Here is a 22,914-nt window from a genome sequence, read left to right as displayed (position 1 = left end):
ATAAAAAAATGAGGACTCAGAAGCATGAAATGATATGCTGATAACCAAGAGCAGCTAACTCTTGCTGAAACACAAGCTGGAAAGTCCAAGTTGGAAAGAGATGGGAGATAAGGTGGAAGGGGTAGGCAGAGAACAAAAACACTGCGGGGTTGTATCCTGAAGGTGTGAGAAGCCACTGCAGCAGGAAGTCATTCGTCACATTTTTGTTTTAGAATGATCACTCACTCAGCCAAGTACTGAGAAAGGACTTGAACAAGAAAAGCATGAAGGAGTTTGAGTCTCTGGGAGAGGCTGATCCACACAGTCAGCACACCAAGTTAGCACCCATGCTTCCTGTCCCCCAACATGCTTCATATCATCTTGGTCCCTGCTCCACAAACAGAACCAAGGCAACCCAGAGTGAGGGTCTCTGCCCCATGGCACAACATTGTGTTGCCTCACAAAAGCTCCCTGTCTGCAATACCTGCCCACCCTTCCCAGCCCATCTGAACCTACCTTCAGGGAAAATCAGAGTCCTGTTTTCCTGATCTCCCAGTGAGCCTCCCACAAGGGTCCACAGCAACTCTCGATTTACTGACCCATGTGACACTGAGCCCCATTAGGAATTCCATGACCCCAAACTTTTCTCCCCAGCTAAGGAGTGTTGACTACTTGAAGGCAAGACTTAGATGTCAGTCTTCCAAAGCCCTGGAACAAATATCTGACTAACTGACTAAACCCCATCTGAGAGCTCTTCCAGCTTATAGGAAAAGAGTCACAGTCAAAAATAAAGGGAGCACAAACGACAGAACCAGTCTCTAGGCCCCTAGAAAATCCACAGGACTTGGGAGTCCTGTGATGTCTACAGTTGGAGACTACAGTCCATATTTTCATTTTGCTTTGACATATCACTTTACTTCTCTAAATTTTTACATCCTTAGCTATGTAAAGTGGGTAGGTTTCTATCATCTCTAGTAAGGACTTCATTCCACTATTATTAAAAATAACTCTTTTGGGGGGGCACCCATGTGGCTCAGTCAGTTAAGCATTGGCTTCAGCTCAGGTCATGATCCCGAGGTCCTAGGATCGAGCCCAGTGTCAGGCTCCCTGCTCAGTGGAGAGTCTGGTTCTCCCTCTGCCCCTTACCCCCACTGCCGTGCTCTCTCACACTCTCTCTCTCAAATAAATAAAATCTTAAAAAAAAAAAAATCTTGATACTCTAGCAACGTCTAATAAAATCTGTAGTATTTACCTTTTCAACCAAGAATTATTAAAGAAACATTTCCACAGGAGTACAAAGTAATATGTACGAGAACATTTAATCCAGCATGGTTCATCACTGCAAAAAAATTAGGAACAATTTAAATGTCCAGCAATAGGAGAAAGGTTAAACCAATCAACGGTCGTATATCCAATACAGTGAAATACTATAGCACCAGAATCAATGCTGAAATACATCTATACGGACAGATACGGAAGATGTCCAAGACAGTGTTACATAAAAAAGCAGGCAGCAAAGCAATTTATATAGTAAGAGAAAAAAAATCTGTAAGAACATATTCTAGAATTGTTAATGGCTGGCATCACTTCAAAGAAAGCAAGGAAAACGTCACTTTTATTCTTTGAATTCTTTTAAGCACCCACCCATATTACTCCTTTAATGAGATAAAAACAAAGCCACATCATGGTCCAAAGTCAGGCCAGTTGTGCTAATTGCATGAGCTCAGAGGTCTCAGCATCTTCCGAATCAAGTGAAGCAGTTGGAGCCCACGTCCCGTACTCAGAGGTTCAGAAGCCACTTCTTGGCCTTTGCACGTGCTCATCTGACTCGACCTCCTAGTTTCTACCACAAGTCAGCTGACAGCCCCTCCCGATGACTGCCCAAGAAGGGGGTATAGACTGTGGAAAGGAAGGTGACTAGAGTGGCCAGGGGAGACAGAGTTGTCTCCATCTGGCCACGCTACCCAAGAATCAGTCTGGAACATGCCGTAATTAGGTGTAACACCTCCTTCCACCCACCACATGACAAATCCACTCCTTGTGGTTCTTGGAAACTGAAATACCAAATTTCTTCCAACTGAGTCAAATTCTCTGGACTCTGGAGTTACAGCCTAGATAAGGAAACTCTTCAAAATAAGAATGAGCAAAAAATATTTTTCTCTTTTTTTTAAACATTGCATCGTACTTCTAGGAGTTCAAAGTATTTTACACTAGACACACATACACACCATTAGATCTTCCAAAACACCACATGCAATAGTAAATTACCATTCCTGTCCACTAAATAATACCTAAGAGAAAGAAAATGGACATTCAGAAGTTTCTCCTATGCATTTACTAAGATCTGGCCCATGATCTCATCATCCCTCATAACTATCAGATGAAGCAGGGGACAAACATTTCTAGCCCCATGTTCTGGGTAGAATCCTAAAATAGGCAAACTTTCCCTAGACTTCTGTGAACAAAGAGAAAAGCCTGTAGCAGTCATTAGATCCTCATCTAAAAGAATCCAATGCCTGTTTGTTCCATAGCACAGCAAGATCATGGTTGAGATTTTTGTCATCATTGCTAAAAAATGTTTACCTTACTATTTCTGACCCTCTTGTATAAATATCAACGATGCTTTACCCCCAGAATGTCAAGTCGGTGGTATAGAGTCCTTTTTAAGGAAATCCCAAGTACCTACTTATTACGGTACAGAAATTACAAATTCTGGCAGAGAGGATAATGCAGCAGGAAGCCGCGAGGAAGGTTCGAGGTTCCCCCCTTTTCACTGGAAGAGGGGAGGAGGAACTCTGGAAACAAGCTTATTTTGCTATTTTATCAGTGTGCCTCAACTTTGTCAATTCCAGAAAAGTTTTATTAAATAAATAGTTTTACTTCCCCTCAAAGACTTGAGCTATTTAAAAAAAAAAAAAAGTAACTTCCAAGTAACTCTAGAATAATAAAAAGTCTCCAAGTATTAGTCTTTCAAAGCATCAGCAGATGATGATGAAACTAACATTCATGGTACAGTACACACAGAGTACGCCTTCATATTACTCAGAAAAATAGAACCCCCAGGCTTGCCAGTGTTACTGTCGGTTCATTTTTATAAACTTGATGACCACATTTATCTGAAACCCAAAAATAACAATCTCTTGCCATACAGAGCACATCTGGCTGTTCTTCTTTCCCCCGAGCCAATGCCCACATATAATGCTTGCCATGTCTTAGCAAGCAATTTGCAAGCTGAATGCAGACACATGCCACAATCGAGGAAAATGTGGAGGTAAATGCTTCTTACTTAGTGTTTCACAAGTATTAATGAAGTACCTCACCCAGCACACTACTAGAAGGTGGCCCAGCAGAGAGAGCACTGGACCCAAGGGCAGGAAATGCCCAGTGCGAACATCAGGGACAAAGCCATCTCCCCTGTTCGTCCCCACAAGTGCTGTATCGTTTTCTCTGGCCTAGACTACCACACTAGGCTCCTGACTAGTCTCCCTGACTCTATACTCTGCCCTGGAATTATCTTTCTAAAACGAAGCTCTAACCGTACTGCATCTCTGCTTACACGCCGCCCATGGGCCTCCTCCACCTGCGGACACAGGGCACCTTCTTAGCATAACTGTCAAGAGCCTTTCGTCATCCGGCCTCAGGCCACTCTTCAGTCACTCCCTACCACTCAGGTGCCATGCATTCTAGCCACCTGGAAAGGACTGGTTTCTCAACAGCTGACATGGTTTTTCCTTCCTTCCAGTCTAGCGTGAAATGTCACCACCTCTAAAGCCTTCCCTCAGCTCCTCAGAAAGTGTGAGACTCCTCAAGGCTGCCAAGAGCTTTCCGCACAGCCTCCCTCCTAAGCATCGACAGGCTGCCAGGCCTCCTTGCTCCCAGGTGGGCTCCCAGGTGGTAAATGCACACACAGAGCTGGAGCCAAATGCCAGATCCAGAACTGACCTTGACTACCTTCCCTAAACAAGATTCTTAAGTAAGTCTCAACTCCTGCATTTGCAAAACTGAAATGATAATGGCTAAAGTGTGCTGTTATTCAAGTTAAGAGAAATAATTTATGTAGAGTAACTCACACAGTCCTGGAACTCAGTAAAATCTCAGTAAGTGGTGGCTTATATTCTACTTAATAGTTACCAGGTACTCACTCAGTGTTTCTTTCTTTCTTTTTTTTTTTTTTTTAAGATTTCATTTATTCATTTGACAGAGATAGAGACAGCCAGCAAGAGAGGGGACACAAGCATGGGGAGTGGGAGAGGAAGAAGCAGGCCTCCAGCAGAGGAGCCTGATGTGGGGCTCGATGCCAGGACCCCGGGATCACGCCCCGAGCCGAAGGCAGACGCCCAACGACTGAGCCACCCAGGCGCCCCTCACTTAGTGTTTCTTAATCAGAGAGAGTCTACCCTCCACCAGCCAAGGCAAATTACCACTTCTCTAGGACTCAGTTTCCTTACCTACAAAAGGAGGGGGGGGAATTGAGGGCAGGAGAGAAGTAGGAGAAGGGAGGCTGGATGAACACATAAGAGAATCACAAACAATTGGGCGCCTGGGTGGCTCAGTCAGTTAAGTGTCCGTCTGCCTTCAGCTCAGGTCATGATCTCAGGGTCCTGGGATACAGCCTCTCCCCCACCCCCCAAGCCCAATAGGGTTCCCTGCTCCGTGGGGAGCCTGCTTCTCCCTCTCCCTCTGCCCTCCCCGCCCCCCTGCTTTGTGCTCTCCTGCGTGCATGCTCTCTCTCTGTCAAATGAATAAATAAAATCTTTTATTTAAAAAGAGAGAGAGAGAGCATCACAAACAATTAAGTGCTAAACTGTGTAACAGGATATCTGAGAAATGAGAACGGTTTCCTTACCTTGACAAGTGCGTGGATCATCACTTTTAGGGGAAAGCCCTCTCTTGGGCTTCCTTCTTAAGCTTTGACTTAAGTTATTTCTGTTATACTGATATTTAAGGATGTCTAAACATAAAACTAGGTATGTCCTCCCTGTGCTTTAGCTCTTATAAAACCATAAGGTGAACCAAGGTAAAAATCTGACAAAAACCAGTATGAAAGAACTGAACATTAATCTAACATGACAGGTGACAATGATGCAATTTTACAGTCATCGCATGGCTGCGCACAATGGTACAGCACTACCTCCGATCAGGTTCCTCGCAGTTCTGCCTGCCTACGCCACCATGGGCTCTGTGACCCCGTCAGCTACCCATCACGCTTCTCTAACAAATGGCCATGAAACTTGTTCATGTAACTTCCAGCAATCATCTGACCCAAACACATGATTTCTGCAATAAGCCCACATCTGTTCTTTCCCCCTTAGCTAGAGACAATTAAGGGAGTGCTCAAACACAGATTATGGCATTAGTAAAACCTTATGGCACTACTCATTTGTGACTTCATCTAGACATACGGAATCTATGATTTTTTAAATTATTATTGAAAAGAACATTAAAATTTTAACTCTGATTTAAAAAAATAATTTACGAACTCCCAGGAAAATGTCTTCTAATCCCAGGTTAAGAAACATTGTTTTATTTTTTTAAAAGTGTCTTGCTACAGTATCTACAAAGATCTTAGACATACCTGACTATAAGCGCTCTGCATGCATTAACTCTTTAGTCCTCAGAATGACCCTAAAAAATAGGCACTAAAATAATAAGTGAGGGAACAAGTCTTGAAGAAAGCATCCAAGTGATGGAGCAGCATTTGAGCTATCTGATTCCAGCACCCTTGGTCTCTGCTCCTTCAAGACCAGCCCAAAAAGCCTTGGTCCATGGACTTGTAGGCTAGGAAGAACAGCTGTCCCACCCATCAGAAATCGAACCGCAGGAGACAGACCTACACTGAAACATGGTAAACGTAAGACAAAAGGGACCTATTCCAAGTGGGAATGGATATGCTCTTAACAGATCACAGTTGGAGATGTTGAAGTCATAGTGAGAAATTATGTTTACGGTGCATAAAAATTATTTCAAAAAGAGAAGACAGTCAAAGGTTCCCAGCAGAAAAGAGATGGAGAATAAAGACTGGTAAGACAAGACTACTGAATTCAGAATAACTTTTTGCTATGACTAGTTTCAATAGATTGGTGTACAGGAGATGTGAGACTGTAGGAAGGGGAATCACAATGGCTGAGAAACCGGGGCAGCCTACCCATGACATCACATGAGAAGACTCATTCATTCAACAAGCATGTGAGTGCCTACTGTATACCAGATACTGTCCTAGGTTCAGCCATGAACAAAAACATCGCTGTCCTCATGGAGCTGATGTTCTAGTTGGGGAGACAAAGAACAAGGAAGCAAGTATACAGTCTAGAGTTAGGCAGTAATAGTGCTCTGAGGGCTGTGAAAAAATTAAGCAGGATATGAGAAAGAATGATGGGTGGGGGTAGATATTTGAGATAAGATCATCTGGCAATCATCAAAAGGCCAACTGAACCCTAATTAAGCGTAGGGGACAAGATGAAGCTCAGTTTTATAAGCTGTCTGGGCTCAACAGCATTCATTCAAAATATTTGCTGCCCATTAGACTAGGCTGTGTATTGCAGCCAGAGAGATCACAGTAAAACACACAGATGTGAAGGTATTTGACAATCCATGCACCTTGGATGCCTGAGGGGAAAACTGATGGTGTCAGAACCACTGAGGAGGTACAGAGTGGGGTGGAGGATCTTGAAGAAGACAACACAGCTCCACCATATCAATGACCTTTAACTTCCGAAGTGGTTTCCAACTTGAAGCAACCAGAGACTGTACATCTAACCAGCTAGACGGTCCTGAAAAAAATCACTCCCAACTTGAATATTCTCTATCTTAGAAAAGGATAGATGTCAGAGCAGTGATAAGCTTAAGGTAAGAGAAAGAAGCAGAGGAAGAAGATTTGTATCAGACTTGGCTAAATTCATTCAACAGATAAAAGCTGTGTACTGAGCAGGACCCACTGGGTGCAGGCTTTGTGCTCATTCACAAGGATGAGCCAAAACACACCAGCATCTCAAGGAGGTTAAAGTCAGATGGTCTCTGTTAATACACATGCCACAGAGATCTAGCTGGGAGGAAGTGGGAAGGAGAAGGTGGATGGGAATGGGATGGTGAGACTATCATCTATCTGGGGTCAGGCTAACAATGAATGTTCCAAGCCCTCCCTGCGGAACAGCAGCACTGAGAGGCTATCACAAGGTGGGTGGTCTGTTGAGGAGGGGGACGCACGTTCAGCAAAAGGTTAGGTTAGGTAAGTAACCATCAAGCTAACTGCGATGCCCCCCTCTACCCCACACTCACCACATCTGTATTAAAGTCATTTGTCTCTCCACAAAGCTGTGAATAGCTCCTAAGAATCATAACTTCTTTAATCTCTATATTCCCACAATGACAAAGGATGAAGGATCAATAACTGTTTGACAGAGGCCAAGCTTGATGATGTGAGTAAAACAGGGGGGGCTAAATAACTGAGGTTTTAATGGATGTGAGAAGCTGAATAGGCCAGATTCCCACTAGGTGTCCAAAGCTGCTGAACAGGGGCACGACCAGGGACTCCACATCTAACCAGCTGGACAGCCTTGAAAAACTCACTTCAATTCCAAGTTTCAATATGCAAAATGAGGAAGTTGGAGCAAATTAGAGGTTACAAACCTTTCAGTGGAGAGGAGATGCTTTTCATCATCCTGAAGCCAGGATAGTGTGTGTATCCTTGCTGTTGGGGTAGGGGGTGCAGTCTCCCCCCTTGTCTGTGCTTCCAAACAAATTACATAGACAAGAACAGACCGCCAGCATGACCACCACCACAAGGACCTTGGAGGTCTGTCAGCAAGAGAGGCCCCCTGGTGATGGGACAGGTAGAGGGACAGAGGTTGGAGGAGGGGGCAGGGACAGCAGTGAACACTGCTAATGAGTAATACAGATCTCAGAGGTGAAACAACATTCTATACCTTTGAATGAAATATCTATGCTTTCAAGGTGGTAGTTCATGTCTGGCTCATACACATCGAGGCACCCAGACACAATAAGTAATGAAGAAACAGGTTTCAAAAAACCTAGAAACCATAAAACTAATTTCGGAGCTGTAAGAGCAATAATTACCCATAAGGAAGACCACCTTTAGTCTCCGAAAAGCTTGTTTATTTACTGTATCTACAGAGTGCTATCAGACTATTTTGAGCTTCTGAGAAGTTTCCAGTTAGGATCAGTAAGAATACCTAACACTTCCAAAACCCATAATTTCCCCTTACGAAGCTGAATTCTCCAACATTACAGGAAAACCCACAAACTTCGCAGAAGGGAGTGAAAAGCCAATCCAGTCAAAGGAAATGTTCCAGTTCTACTAAAATAAACAAACAAACAAAAATACCACAAGGAACACTGAAACATTTCTAGTTAAAATAGCTTTTCACTCAATCTTTAATTACTTCATTCTGACACGTTTGAAAAGTATTAAATAACATAGTCTGTATTTCTGGCAATAGCGATGCCTAAAACTTACTTACAACTTAAGGCAGCAAGTGAGCTTATGACTTTCAAGTCACATTTAAGGAAGTTAAAGGCCAGACAAAGCCATGTGTTTGGAAATGCCTGCAAAATAATAAATGCCTGAGGGAATTGGATGGCTTTTCTGCTTCTAAGCTAAATAAAGCCTGGGGGGCTTTGCAAAGATCCTAGTGAGGATAATCTCCATGATTACACACAGCAAACCATCCAATCCCACATGAACCAAGGAAAGTTAATCCAAGAAGAATAACACTTGAAATATGAAGAAAAACACACTGCTCTGCTTTTTAAAACACACGATCAAGGCTAAAGAACGTATCAGGTCATTTTAACAAGCCAGAACATCTGACTAGTGAGTGTTTCTGTGACAGTGTCTCGGCCTTCTGTTAACTAAAGGACAAGAAAGATATCTGAGTTCCAACTCCAGGCCTCGGGTCCTCCCCCCAACTCCCAGCAGTCTTATCTCCCTACTTCCTGCACACCTTTGGATTACTGCACACCGACTTCCTGCACACCCTTGGATTTGTGATACCTTCCTCTTGGAGGGTTACTCAAGCTAAGTTCCCGGCGCAAGCTCCAAGGTTAAAAGTTCGCAGTCGCAGACCCTCCATTAAAGCTCAATCAGCATCTGTCGCTTAACAAGTTCAGCCTCAGCAGACATTAATTTACGTAAACAACTCTGAAGAGGTAAGGCATCACTGCAAGGGCAGAAGTCAGCAGACCGAATGTACCCGCTCCGGGAGAGGCGGCTGCAAGACTGGCCCGTCAGGCACAGCCTCTGCTGACTTTCACAGCGGCTCCCCCCACGCAACAGGTCCACGCAGGCAGTGCCCCAGCAGCGGGCACCTGGGCACCTGCCCACAGCTCCCATGGCATAGCTCTCCTCCTGTCCGATCTCCTCCTACCCACCCCCAATTCCCGACCGGTCCCGGAGCCTAGGACCCGCCAGCCAAACTACAGCATTTGCAAGCACTGCCCACCAGCGATAAGGCCCAGGGCACATTCCTCGGAAGATGCCGAGATAGTGCGGCTCTCCCGAGCTCTGCCCACCTCCTCCGGACCGGCCGGAGCCAACCGGGAAGCGCGCCCTGGCCAGTGATAGGGGAATGCAGCGCAGGGAAACTGTCCAGGGAGAGGATGCCACGCTCTGTCCTTTCACCCAGGAACAGCCCGAGCCACCTGGCTCCTCACCTGCCTGGGTACAAGCACCAGCTGTTAGTACTTAGACGTGTTCTCTAAACTACTTAGAACCAGAACGTTTCCCTAGTCGCACAAGCTCTAGTGACTACCTGGAAAACAGCAAGTCGCTCGCTTTGTACAAAATGACAAGGAACTTTCAACGCGGACGGGGCGGGGGGGGGGCGGTGCGGTAAGGGAGGAAGAGCAGGTGAACACAGGTAGTGGTGGTTCTGTGGGACCTGCGGACCGGATCCCGAGGTGGAAGGGGGTAGAGTGGGGAAGAGAGGAGACGGCGGGAGAGAGGAGGGAAAGAGGGCTGGCCAGGCTCGTCTGTGTTCTCCCGAAGACGGCGCGCAGGTGAGGCCGGACACTCACCTCGGGCAGCTCGCGGAGCTGGTTGGCGTCCAGCAGCAGCTCCTCCAGGCTACGGGCGTAGCGATAGATCTCCTCGGGGACATAGACCAGCGAGCAGTGGCGCTTGTCGATGGTCTCCACATGACGGTTGCACCGCCACAGGGGGATGCAGTGGAACATCGCCGCCCCCGCCGCCGGGTCCCGAGCCGAGCCGCGGAGACCCGGGCTCTGAGCCCGCTCCGCCCGGCGGCTCCGCCCGCTGCCCACTCCGCACTCGTTGGCTCCCGTGCTCGCTAGCTCCTCGCGCCGGGGTTCGCGGTCCCAAACACTCCCAGGAACCTCGGGCGGGAGCCCCAGCCGCGTCCCAGCGCCCCCGCCCGCCAGCCGGTGCGTCTCCTCCCACCCTTCAGTCGCGCCGCCGGGGCCGCTACTGCCGCGCGGAGCTTCCTACTCGCGGCCACCGCGCGACTGAGCATGCGCGCCAGTGGGCGCGCGCGAGGGCGTTTCCCGGCCCGGGGGATGCTCCGCTCCGGGTTTTCCTGGAGACCTGGAGGCAGAGAGGGGGTCGAAACCTGCGGGCCGGGCGCAGCCTGTCCCCCTAGTCAGGCTGCGACTCGGGGAGCGTCCGGCCCTCCGACGAAGCCTGACTGCAGTGGAGTTTGGGGTAAAGATGAAGCAGAAGAGAGGCGGCCTAAGGGGAGCAGAACAACTTTTATTTTTAGTTATTTAACTCGCTCTCGTCTCCTCGCTCCCCTTCCCCAAAACAACTTTCTCTTCCGGGGTCAGGCAGGACCGCCCCCGAAGCGTACCTTGCGCGCCGTGGGCGCCCAGACCTAAGAGATTCGGTGTGATTTTGAGGTGCCCTGGCTGCCGGCAACCCCAGAAGTGAGCGGGCTGCCCTCAGCCGCGCACCACGCTGGGGCCCCGACCGTGCCCTCTGGTCCGCGGGCACCGCCTGCAGGCCGTGTAACCTGGGCGCACATCTTCAGGAATCGTTTATACACAGAGTAATAGGAAGTCCCTCTCCCCATACCATCAAAAGCATAGGAGTCAGAGTATGTAAGATTATCACTGGCGTGGATGCACCGCATCAGGAGTCCAAACGCAAAAAACGAGGTAGCAAAGGTGAGTTTCCGAGCTTGTTCTAGCCCGGCCAGATGTTGGCCCCTGGCGACTATTTTGGGCTAGCGAGAAGGGAGGAATGGGGGAGGTGGGGCAGATTGGCTGGGGGCTGCCAGGTGAGCATCCTCCGTCCGGTTCTTGCGTTTCTGCACCAACACGCAGTATCTTGCAGAGGAAGATTGTAGCCCAAGAAGGAGTAGCTGGAGAGGAATCCGGAGGTTCACTACTGGGTAATAAACGACGGTTCATTCCTTTACCGCTGGTTGATTCCTACGAACTGGGACCAGAACCCAGGACTTCTCTTCTCCCTATCTCCAGAAAACCAACTGGCTCCTTTACAAAGGGCTGCGGACCAGATCAAAGTCAGTCACATTGATGGATCATCTTTTCGGTCCTACTGTCACTCTCTCCCAGCAGCCCCCTAGTTCTCACAACTTTCCCTTCAAGATTACACCTGTGGCCTCTGCCAAGATACCATGGGCTCTGCCACCCCAAATTGCCAAAGCTAAAATCTGGAGCCACCCAATCCACTTTTCTGCAGAAGACTGAAAGCTGAGCATGGTTAGTGACCAAGGGAATTTTTGGTCTGAAACTAGTTTATACAAGACATACGTGTCTACACAGACTCCCAGTTCCAACTGTGTGCAGGACAGTTTCCCACGGGGTTAGTGAGGAGGAGGACACTTCATCATTTCAACTCTGGGAGGAGGGCTCCTTTCTTCCCCATCAGTGAGGATGGATCTGAGTACCACTTTGGTTTTGAGCCCAGAATTATCACCTTAACTTTCTAATTCCAGTCAATCCCTAAACTCCATTGCCAAACCCACTCTACTCTCTCTTTTGTTTGTCCTGGTGTGATTTCTACATTCTCACGGAAGAAAGGCTACCTCGACTTTGAACCTTAGCCACTCTTCCACCGTTCTCACATTCCAGAAACCTATTTTGTGCCACTTTTAGTGGAAAACTGTGGTTTCTGATTTGAGAGACTGAGTCTGGAATGGTAAACAAGTCACAGACTTGTCTTTGCAAGTTTTCTAACTGCTTTTAAAAACAACAAAAATAAAGAAGGCCTGGCTCCTTCATCCTAATCTGTGACTTCCAGAGATTACCACGCTTGGTTATTTTAATAAACATCAAATATGTTTTAAAGATAGAGCTGGTCTCTTAAAAAATTCAAACCTCAATTAGTATTCCCCGTGTGTGTCTCTATGACACTTATACTTGCGTTATGATTATTTTTGTATCACCTTAATCCTAAAGAGATTGTGACCTCTTGGACAACAGGTAGTGTCTCATCTCATAGATCCCTACAACGACCACAATGCCACACACACATTAAATGATCAGCAAACTTCTGTTAACTCTGCGAAATCAAGGGCAGAATTCTTGACTTTCTTTGTCACCAAGGATCTACCTAGAATTTGTCTTTTTTTGTTGTTGTCTTTTTTTTTAATCCACTGACTATAGCACAGCTAATATGCTTTGAAATTCTCCAGCTTTGGGACTCTCAGAAGATGCTATTGTTAGGCCTGCCTCTTGGTTTGTTTTTGTTTTTGATTAAGAGAATTTTTTTTCATTTCATTTTTTTTCATCATGATGATGTACTCTTTAATCCCCATCCCCTATTTCTCCCATCCCTCCCTCCGCTCTGGTACCCTCAGTAGATAAGACCATGTTTCTTGGTTTGTCTCTCTCTTTTTTTTTTTTTTACTTTGCTCATTTGTTTTGTTTGTTAAATTCCACAGATGATTAAAATCATCTAGTATTTGTCTTTCTCTGACTTATTTCACATAGCATTGTGTTGTCTAGCTCTGTCCATGTTGTTACAAATGGCAAGGTTTTATTCTTTTTTATGACTGAATAATATTCCATGATGTATATATACACCACATCTTCTTTATCCATTCATCTATTGATGGACACTTGGGCTGCTTCCATAGTTTGGCTATTGTAAATAATGCTGCTATAAACATAGGAGTTCTTGTATCCCTTTGAATTAATACTTTTGTATTTTTTGAGTAAATACCCAGTAGCAAAATTCCTGGATCATAGGGTAGTTATATTTTTAACTTTTTGAGGAACCTCCATACTGTTTTTCATAGTGGCTGCACCAGTTTGCATTTCCACTAACTGTGCAAGAAGCTTCCTTTTTCTCCATATTCTTACCAACAATTGTTTTTTCCTGTGTTTTTTATTTTAGCCATTCTGACAGGTGTGGGGTGATACCTCCTTGTAGTTTTGATTTGTGTTTCCCTGATGGTAAGTGATGAACATCTTTTCATGTGTCTGTTAGTCATCTGTATGTCTTCTTTGGAGAATGTCTGTCCATTTCTTCTGCCCATTTGTTAATTAGATTGTGTTTTTGGGTATTGAGTTATATCAGTTCTTTATATATTTTGGATACCAACCCTTTATTGGATATGTCATTTGCAAATATCCCATTCCATAGGTTGCCTTTTAGTTTTGTTGATTGTTTCCCTCACTGTCCAGAGCTTTCTATTTTGATGAAGGCCCAATAGTTTATTTTTGCTTTTACTTCCCTTGTCTCACATGTATAGAAAAATGTTGCTATGGCTGATGTCAGAGAGATTACTGCCTGTGCTCTCTTCAAGGATTTTTTATGGTTGCAGGTCTCACATTTAGGTCTTTAATCCATATTTATTTTTGTGTATGGCTAAAGAAAGTGGTCCAGTTTCATCCTTATGCATCTGGCTGACCAGTTTTCCCAGTACCATTTGTTGAAGAGACTTTTTCCCATTGTATATTCATTCCTCCTTTGTTGAAGAGTAATTGATCATATAATTATGGGTTTATTTCTGCGCTCTCTATGCTATTCTGTTGATCTATGTATCTATTCTTGTGCCTGTCCCATACTGTTGTAATTACTACTGCTTTGTAATATAACTTGAAATCTGGAATTGTGATACCTCCAGCCTTAATCTTTCTCAAGACTGCTTTGGCTTTTCAAGGTCTTTTGTGGTTCCATACAAATTTTAGGGTTGTTTGCACTAGTTCTGTAAAAAATGCTCTTGGTACTTTGATGGGGATTGCATTAAATTTGTAGATTGCTTTGTGTAGTATAGACATTTTAACAACATTTGTTCTTCCAATCCATGAGCGTAGAAGGTTCTTCTTTATATTCTCATCAGTGTTTTATAGTTTTCAGAGTACAGGTTTTTCACCTTTTTGGTTAAGTTTATTCCTAGATATTTTATTGTTTGGGGAGCAATTGTAAGTAGGTATTGTTTTCTTACTTTCACTTTTTTTTTTAAATTTATTTAAGTAGGCTCTATGCCCAGCATGGAGCTCAATGTGAGGCTTGAACTTACGACCCTGGGATCAAGACCTGAGCTGAGAGGCAGATGCGGGGGTGCCTGGGTGACTCAGTCAGTTAAACGTCTGCATTCGGCTCAGATCATGATCCTGGAGTACCAGGATTGAGCCCCTCATGGAGCCCTGCATCAAGCCCCACATTGGACTCCCTGCTCAGTGGGGAGTCTGCTCCTCCCCCTCTCATGCTCTCTCTCTCTCTCTCACTCTCTCTCAAATAGATAAATAAATAAAATCTTAAAAAAAAAAAGAGTCGGATGCATAACTGATTGAGCCACCCATGCACCTCTCTTAATTTCACTTTCTGCTGCTTCATTATTAGTGTGTAGGAATGCAACAGATTTCTGTACATTGATTTTATATCCCATGACTTTACTGAATTCATTTGTCAGTTCTAATAGTTTTTTGGTGGAGTCTTTAGGGCTTCCTATATACAATGCTGCCTAGAATTTGAAACATTAGTCTGGTAAGAGAGAAAAAAATGAAAACACCTTGTGAATTGAAGAATAGGGAACCAATTCTTTATCCTGAAGAGTTTTAGGCTTTCCTTGTTGATATAATTTCTAGTGTTCTTCCCCATATACAAATATCTTGATTGTATTGGTTGTTGCATGTGTGTACACATTTATTTAGCTCATCAAACTATACATTTAAAATAGGAACTTTTATTATATAAAATTATTAATAAAAGTAGTTTTAAAAGTTAATAAATAATATACAGGTAAATGTATTTAAGAGGCAGTCATAAATTACTTCTAGGACTAGGAATCATGTTGTGTTATTTATTTAATGCCCACTGTGGTGTCAGGCACTAGCTTAATTTTCTGGGGAAATAAAAAGGAATAATACAGAGCTTTCAGTCTTACTGAAAGAAAAGCAGTTATCTAGGGAATTATAGCAATCATAGTATAATTTTTTCCTTAATCTAGGGAGTCTCATCTTTGTCCTATAAAAAGTTATTTGGGATGCCTGGGTGGTTCAGTCAGTTAAGTGTCTGCCTTCTGCTTGGGTCCTGCTCCCAGGGTCTTCGGATCAAGTCCTGCATTGGGCTCCTTGCTCAGCAGGGAGCCTGCTTCTCCCTCTGCCTACTGCTCCCACTTCTTATGCTCTTGCTCTCACTCTCTCTCTGGCAAATGTATAAATAAAATCTTTAAAAGAAATTAAAATAAATTTAAAAATTAAAAAGTTACTTGAGTGGCCCTCCAAGTTATTTATATACAAGTCAGATAAGCAAATTAAATCTTATTATATGCAATGCTGGACTCTAGGAAGAAATGTGCAATAGAATCCCAAAGCCCTCTGGGAGAGGAAGCACTCACACCCTAACCTCTGTTTCTTCAAATTTGAATTTAAGAACATTTTTAGAGATTATATATCCCTGCTATAAAAGAAGGACACCCAAACCATTCAAAAAAAACATGAGAACCTATACAATCTCATGGGTAAATCAGTTTAGAATTCAACAATCTATGTAATCAGAAGATGCCACCCTAAGATTTCTCTAATTTCCTCTTGCTACCAAATTAAAATACCATCCCCCCATCCCTGGCTTTTTACTTGGAATGTTGAGCCCATTTACATTTAATATAATTACCAGTTGACACTTGAACAATGCAGGGGTTAAGGGCACCGACCCCTGCACAGAAAAAAATTCCTGAGTAACTTCTGACTCCCCAATATCTTCTAATAGCCTACTGTTGACCAGAAGCCATATGGATAAACATTTACTTAACACAGAGTTTGTATATGTATTATATGCTGTATTCTTACAGTAAAGTAAGCTAGAGAAAAAAAACATGTTATTAAGGAAATCATATGGAACAGGAAATACATTTATAGTACAATGCTGTAAAAAATCTACATATAAGCGGACTCACACAGTTCAAACCCATGTTGTTCGAGGGTCAACTGTATTGCTATGGTTGGATTTAAGTCTACTATGTTTTATTTGCTTTCTGTCTGTACCATCTGATTTTTCATCCTCTGTTCTTCCTTTTCCACCATCTTTTGAATAAATAAATGTTGCATTTTGTCTATAGGCTTTCTAGTTGTAGTGGCTGCTCGAGGGATTACAATATACATCCTTAAATTTTCACAGTTTACCATGTATATACGAAAAGATGTAAAACATAAGACTCTTGCAATTATCTAGGTCCATTTGCCACCTCTCTGCTTTATGTTTTAGCTTTTATGTGTATTACATTTACCTATGTTATAAGCTCTATCTACAACAGAATTTTATAATTTTTAAAATAACCATATGTATTTTAAAGAAATAAAAAAATAATCTCTTATATGCACTCATATGTTTACTATTTCCAGTGTTCTTTATTCCTACCTGACCTCATTTCTCTCACCTTTCAGTGAAAGTCTGTTGGCAAAAGATTCTCTTGTGTTATTATGAAATATCTTTATTTCACCCTAATTCCTTCCTTAAGAACAGCTTAGATGAAATCAAACTTCAGACTCTTATGTCTTAGTCTCTTCAGGCTGCTATAACAAAAATACCGTATACTGGGTAACTTATAAGCATCAGAAATGTATTTCTTACACTTCTGGAGGCTGGAAGTCCACAATCCATGCACCACTAGATTTGGTGTCACGTGAAGATCTGCCTCCTGGTTTATAGGTGTTTTTCTTTTCACTATGTCTCCACACATTAGAAAAGGATGAAGGAGCTCTCTGGGCTCCCTTTATAAGGACATTAATCCCTTTCATGATGGCTCCACTCAAATGATCTAATCACCTTCCAGAGGCCCTACTTCCACATTGGGGATTACATTTCAACAATATAAATTTGAAGCAGGACACATATTTGGCCTATAGCATCTTATTTTCTCTGTGTTGGATGGCAGCTGAAATTCTGTATTCAGTTATTTTCTTGTTAATGGTGCTGCTTCAAACAGAGCTACACATGCATAGTTAAGGGGTCATAGGTGGAGTTTATATGCAGAATTTGGAGCTTCTGTTCTCACTCAGTCCCTTCCGAGGTTTCCCTCTTTCACTTCCCAGCTGCTGTGGTCACTCCAACTCTGATCTATCACAAGTCAGTCAGATTTGCTATGGACATTGCCTGTTTTAATTTAGTCTTTAAATTTTAGTGCTTTTATGTAGTGTAGTGTCTATGCTTGCCAAAGCCATAAAAACAGAAAACGCACACCATGGTATTTCCTTCTTCCAAGTGTATAGTCCCCTTCAGTTCCTGCTTGCCTTTGGTCACTCTCTAGTACCTTCAGATAGTTTTGTGTTTGTTTTTTTTTTTAATATTTTGTCTAGCATTATAATTGTTATCTATGGCAAAGTTAGTCTGATAGTAACCACTCAGTCATTACTGAAAGAAAAACGCTATTCATTGCTTTTTATTAGTTATAATTGTTTATTTATTCAGCTTCACAGATTGTAATAGTATGTGGAAAATCCAAAATTTCATATTACATAGATTTTAATCTACTCCTCCATTCAGAGAAGTTACAAATGAGCAGTTTGAGTTTCATGTGCTTTTCTGTTTTTGTCAGTCTCCTAATAAATGTGCTAATGATGAGTCAAATATTGAACAACATTTTGCCTTAGTGGAAATGGGCCAAACACTAATCTGTCATGCGGGGTGGTATAAAGAACTCATAATTTTGCATCAAATGTTTACATCTGCCACTATTAGGGATTAGATCATAAGTGAATCATATTAACTCCAATATCCATTTCTTTATTTCTACAAAAGACGTGAAAACTGCCACCTTCAAGAAGCTCTTGAGAAGACTGAATTAATGTAGTGGAAAGAGCTTTCTGTACTCCAAAAAACTACACATTAGGTATTAGTCATTGCCAATACCCTTTTCTCAGTTACCAGCTTGAAAGAAGGCCTACCATGTGAGTACTCTATTTGGGAAAACTATATGGTGGATTAGTAGAAATGAGACTGTTAAAGTATTTCAACATGAATGAGAGTATACCAGGGGAGCCCAAGCAAAACAAGCACCTGCCACTGAATCCATCTTGTTCCCAGCCTCTGCTTCATAGCCTCTTTCTCCAATAAAACTGAAAACTTGAGGGCTGAAGTGTAGACGAGGCTTACAAGCAGTCTTTCGTCAGGTTGTGGCAGTGCTTTACATTTGTGTAATGTTTTACAATTCAAATGAACTATCAACATACATCATCTCAATTGATCAAAATGCATCCTGTAGTCATTTAAATAAACACAGATGCCTCATTTGTTTTCCGCGTTGATTTACAAAGGATTTTAGAAGATCGTACAGATCAATCTTATCTTAGATCACCTTTATTTTATAGTTAACGGTTCTTACAATGTGAATTAAATCAATAAGGACACTAAGTTTTCGTTGAAGGCCAAGAACTACTTTATGAATATTAGAGAAAAAGATGTCAACCAACAGAAGTGTGCCCTTTCTACTGAGCAGTGCCATTCAGACAATTCAAATGCCACTGCTAATAATTAACTAAAATAAACCTAAAGAATGTCATGTCTCTCCAGTTAAAATTCCATCCATAAAATTGAATTCTGAGAGGTGCAAATGATATCTCATTGTGGTTTTGATTTGTATCTCCCTGATGGTTAGTGATGTTGAACCCCTTTTCCTGTACCTGATGACCATTTGGATGTATTCTATAGTAAAATGTCTATTCAGTTCTATGCCTGTTTTTTAATCAGATTGTTTGCTTTTTTATTATTGAGTTGTACATGTTCTTTATATATTTTAGATATTAATCCCTTATTGAACAGTGAGTAGCTTCTCCCATTCAGTAGGTTGCCTTTTGTTTTGTTGATGGTTTTCTTCACTGTGTAAAAGCTTTTCATTTTGGTGTAGTCCCAATAGTTTACCTTTGTTTTTGTTTCCCTTGCCTCAGGAGACATATCTAGAAAAATATTGCTAAGGTCAATGTCAAAGAAATTACCGTTTATGTCTTTTTCTAGTTTTATGGTTTCACATCTCACATTTAGATCTTTAATCCATTTTGAGTTTATTTTTGTGTATAGTATATGATAGTGGTCCAATTTCATTCTTTTGCATATTGTTATCCCATTTTTCCAGTGCCATTTCTTGAAGAGACTGGCCTTCCCCCATTTTATATTCTAGATTCCTTTGTTGTAATTTAATTGAGCATATATGCTTGGGGTTTTTTTGGGCCCTCTATTCTGTTCTAATAATCTATGTGCCTGTTCTTATGCCAGTACTGTATTATTTTGATTACTATAGCTGTGTAACATAGTTTGAAGCAGGAAGTTTGATGCCTCCAGCTTTGTTCTTTCTCAAGATTGCTCTGGCCATTTGGAGCCTTTGGCGGTTCCATACATATTTTAGGATTGTTTGTTCTATTTCTGTGAAAAATATCATTGGAATTTTGGAATATTAGGATTACACTGAATCTGTAGATTACTTTGGTTAGTTTAGACATTTTAATAAATAAATAAATAAATAAATATTTTTAAAAAGCCAGCTCTTAGCTTCATCATCTTTTCTGTTGTATTTTTAGTCTTTATTTCTTTTATTTCCACTCTGATCTTTATTATTTTCTTCCATCTACTAACTTGGGGTTTTCTTTTTCTAGTTCTTTGAGATATAAATTTAGGTTGAGATCTTTTATTTTTTGTAATGTAGGCATTTATTACTATGAACTTCCTTCAAAGAACTGCTTCTGCTGGATCATATGTTTTTGTATATTATACTTCCATTTTTACTTGTCTCAAGTAATTTTTTATTTTCTTTTGATTTCTTCTTCCACTCATTATATGTTGAGTAGTATGTTTTTTAACCTCCACATGTTTGTGAATTTTTGTTTTCTTTTTGTAATTGATTTCTAATGCCATCCCATTGCGGTCAGAAAGGATGCTGCTATGATTTCAATCTTCTTAAATGTATACTTATTTCATGGTTTAACATATGATCAAAACTGGAGAATATTCCTATTCACTTGAGAAGAATATATATTCTGCTACTGTTGAATGAAATGTTCTGTAAATATCTGTTAAGTCGATCTGATCTAACATGTAGTTTGAGTCCAGTGTTTTCTTATTGATTGTCTGTCTGGATGATCTATCAATTGTTAAATGTATTGAAGTACTCTATTATTATTTTGCTGTCTATTTCTTTCTTCAGATCTTTATCTAGATCTCTCTTCAGATTTGCTTCACATATTTAGGTGCCCTTATGCTGGGTTCATAAATATTTACAACTGTTATATCATCGTGTTAGATTGACCCCTTTATCATTATGTAATAACTTTCTTTGTCTCTTATTACAGTCTTTGGCTTAAAGTCTATTTTGTCTAATTTAAGTATGNGTTTTTTTTTTTTTTTTTTTTTTTTTTTTTTTTTTTTGGTTTCCATTTGTGTGTAATATCTTTTTCCATCCTTTCATTTTCAGTTTGCATGTGTCTTTGAAGTTGAAGCAAGTCTCTTTTAGGCAGCGTATGGTTGGGTCTTGTTTTTTTACTCATACAGCCACTTTATGGCTTTTGATTAGAAAATTTAGTCCATTTATATTTAAAGTAATTGTTGATAGATATGGACTTACTATTACCATTTTGTTAATTATTTTCTAGCTGTTGAGTAATTCCTTTGTTCCTTTCCTCTTGTTCTCCTTCTTTGTGAATTGGTTATTTTCTATAGTGATGTGCTTAGATTTCTTTCTCTATCTTTTGTGTAACTGCTATAGGTTTTTGCTTTGTGGTTATCATAGGCTTACATAAAAGCATCTTATATTCATAATAGTCTATTTTTAGATGATAACAACTTATCTTCAAACACATTCTAAAGCTTCACGTTTTGACTCTCCACTGCCCAGATTTTTTTGTGTTTGGTGTCAAAATACAGGCCTTTTTATCTTGTGTATCCTTTAACAAATTATTGTAGCTATCGTTATTTTTAATACTTTTGTCTTTTAACCTTCACACTAGATTTATGAGTGATTAACTACTATCATTACAATATTGGAGTATTTTAAATTTAACTATATGTTTATCTTTACCAGGGGGAATTATACTTTCACATGTTTTCCTCCTACTGATTAGTACTCTTTAATTTCAGCTTAAGGAAGACTCTAACATTTCTTATAAGGCTGGTCTAATGGTGATGTACTCCCTCAGCTTTTGCTTGTCTGGATTACTCTTTATCTCTCCTTCATTTTTGAAAGAAAACTTTGCTAGATAGAGTACTCCTGATTGGCAGGGTTTTTTTTCTTTCCATTTCCTTCAGCTTTATTATTATTATTTTTTAATATATTGTACCACTTTCTTCAGGCCTGTAAAGTTTCTGCTGAAAATTCTGATGATAGCATCTTATGAGCATTGCTTTGTACAGAACAGGTTGTTTTCTCCTTGCTGCTTTTAAGAATCTTTTCTTGTCTTTAACTTTTGACAATTGAATTATAATGTGTTTTGATGTGGGTCTTTTTAGATTCAACATGTTTGACACGCTCTAGATTTCCTGGATTGGATATCTATTTCCTTTGCCAGGTTAGGGAAGTTTTCAACCATTATCTCTTGAAATAAGTTTTCTACCTGCCTCTTTCTCTCTTCTTTTTCTGGGACCCTGATATAGTGAAAAATTGGCCCGCTGGATGTTTTCCCATAACTCGCTTAAGCTAGTTTCATTCTTTTTGCTTTTTGCTTTTCTGATGGGATAAATCCACTGCCCTGTCTTCAAGGGCTCTGATCTTTTTCTCTGCTTCATCTCACCTGTTGTTGAACCCCTCTATTGAATTCACATACACATAGATTATAACTATATTTATTTTTTTTTTAAGATTTTATTTATTTATTTGACAGAGAGAGAGACAGCCAGCGAGAGAGGGAACACAAGCAGGGGGAGTGGGAGAGGAAGAAGCAGGCTCATAGCAGAGGAGCCTGATGTGGGGCTCGATCCCATAATGCCAGATCATGCCCTGAGCCGAAGGCAGACGTTTAACCGCTGTGCCACCCAGGCGCCCCTATAACTATATTTATATTCAACAGAGTTATTTCAGATTTTTGAATCTCTTAAATGATGTAGAAAATAAGAAATTTATTAGTAAAAACATAAACCCAATTCTCTTCCAGATCATAAGGTACAATTATTAACAAAAGCTACTAAATTAAGAATTCAGTGAATCTCAGCCCTGGCTCTTCAACAAAATAACACTGGACATCAAAAGATTCACCTCTTTCTTTCCTGTTTCTCATCCTAACTGGAGCAGATGGGGTAACAAAGTTTATAAGGTCTCTGACAACTCTAAAAGGACTATGATTATACTTCTTCCTCAAAATGTTCTCCTTATTATACCTTTTAGTAAACATAAATGGCACAAAGTCCATCATAATTAAGTGATCCTATCAGGTTTTCATTTTTATAAACATTTCTCTTTCATGATTCACAGGCAGTGCACCTGTTTTTCCATTATCACTTTTTGTCTCCCCCTTCCCAATGTAACTATCATCATCAAATCCTTTTGCCTTAAAATATTTACCTGCTCGTGGCTC

The 22,914-nt window shown here is 41.3% G+C and overlaps 2 protein-coding genes across 4 annotated transcripts in view; one reads left to right on the top strand and one right to left on the bottom strand.

Annotated features, from left to right (window-relative positions):
• Positions 1-10,400, bottom strand: part of LRRC1 (leucine rich repeat containing 1) — a 128,119-nt gene extending 117,719 nt beyond the window's left edge. Inside the window, exon 1 of the mRNA XM_034648297.1 lies at positions 10,012-10,400. Coding sequence (XP_034504188.1) covers positions 10,012-10,170 — 159 coding nt within the window. The 5' untranslated portion in view covers positions 10,171-10,400. The remainder of the gene's footprint in view (positions 1-10,011) is intronic.
• Positions 10,401-10,527: 127 nt separating this feature from the next.
• Positions 10,528-22,914, top strand: part of KLHL31 (kelch like family member 31) — a 120,210-nt gene continuing 107,823 nt past the window's right edge. The window contains exons 1-4 of one of the 3 annotated variants that reach the window (XR_004622096.1): positions 10,570-11,115; positions 13,313-13,371; positions 18,161-18,309; positions 21,854-21,912. The gene's annotated coding sequence lies outside the window, so the exon portion shown is untranslated. Of the gene's footprint in view, positions 11,116-13,312; positions 13,372-18,160; positions 18,310-21,853; positions 21,913-22,914 lie in introns of all 3 variants that reach the window. The other 2 variants (XR_004622097.1, XM_034648292.1) reach the window with 2 other exon arrangements.

Source organism: Ailuropoda melanoleuca, chromosome 19, assembly GCF_002007445.2.
Source record: "Ailuropoda melanoleuca isolate Jingjing chromosome 19, ASM200744v2, whole genome shotgun sequence".
In the NCBI taxonomy this organism is placed as follows: domain Eukaryota; kingdom Metazoa; phylum Chordata; class Mammalia; order Carnivora; family Ursidae; genus Ailuropoda; species Ailuropoda melanoleuca.
The sequence above is the reverse complement of the archived record's forward strand: the minus strand, read 5'-3'. Positions and strand labels throughout refer to the sequence as shown.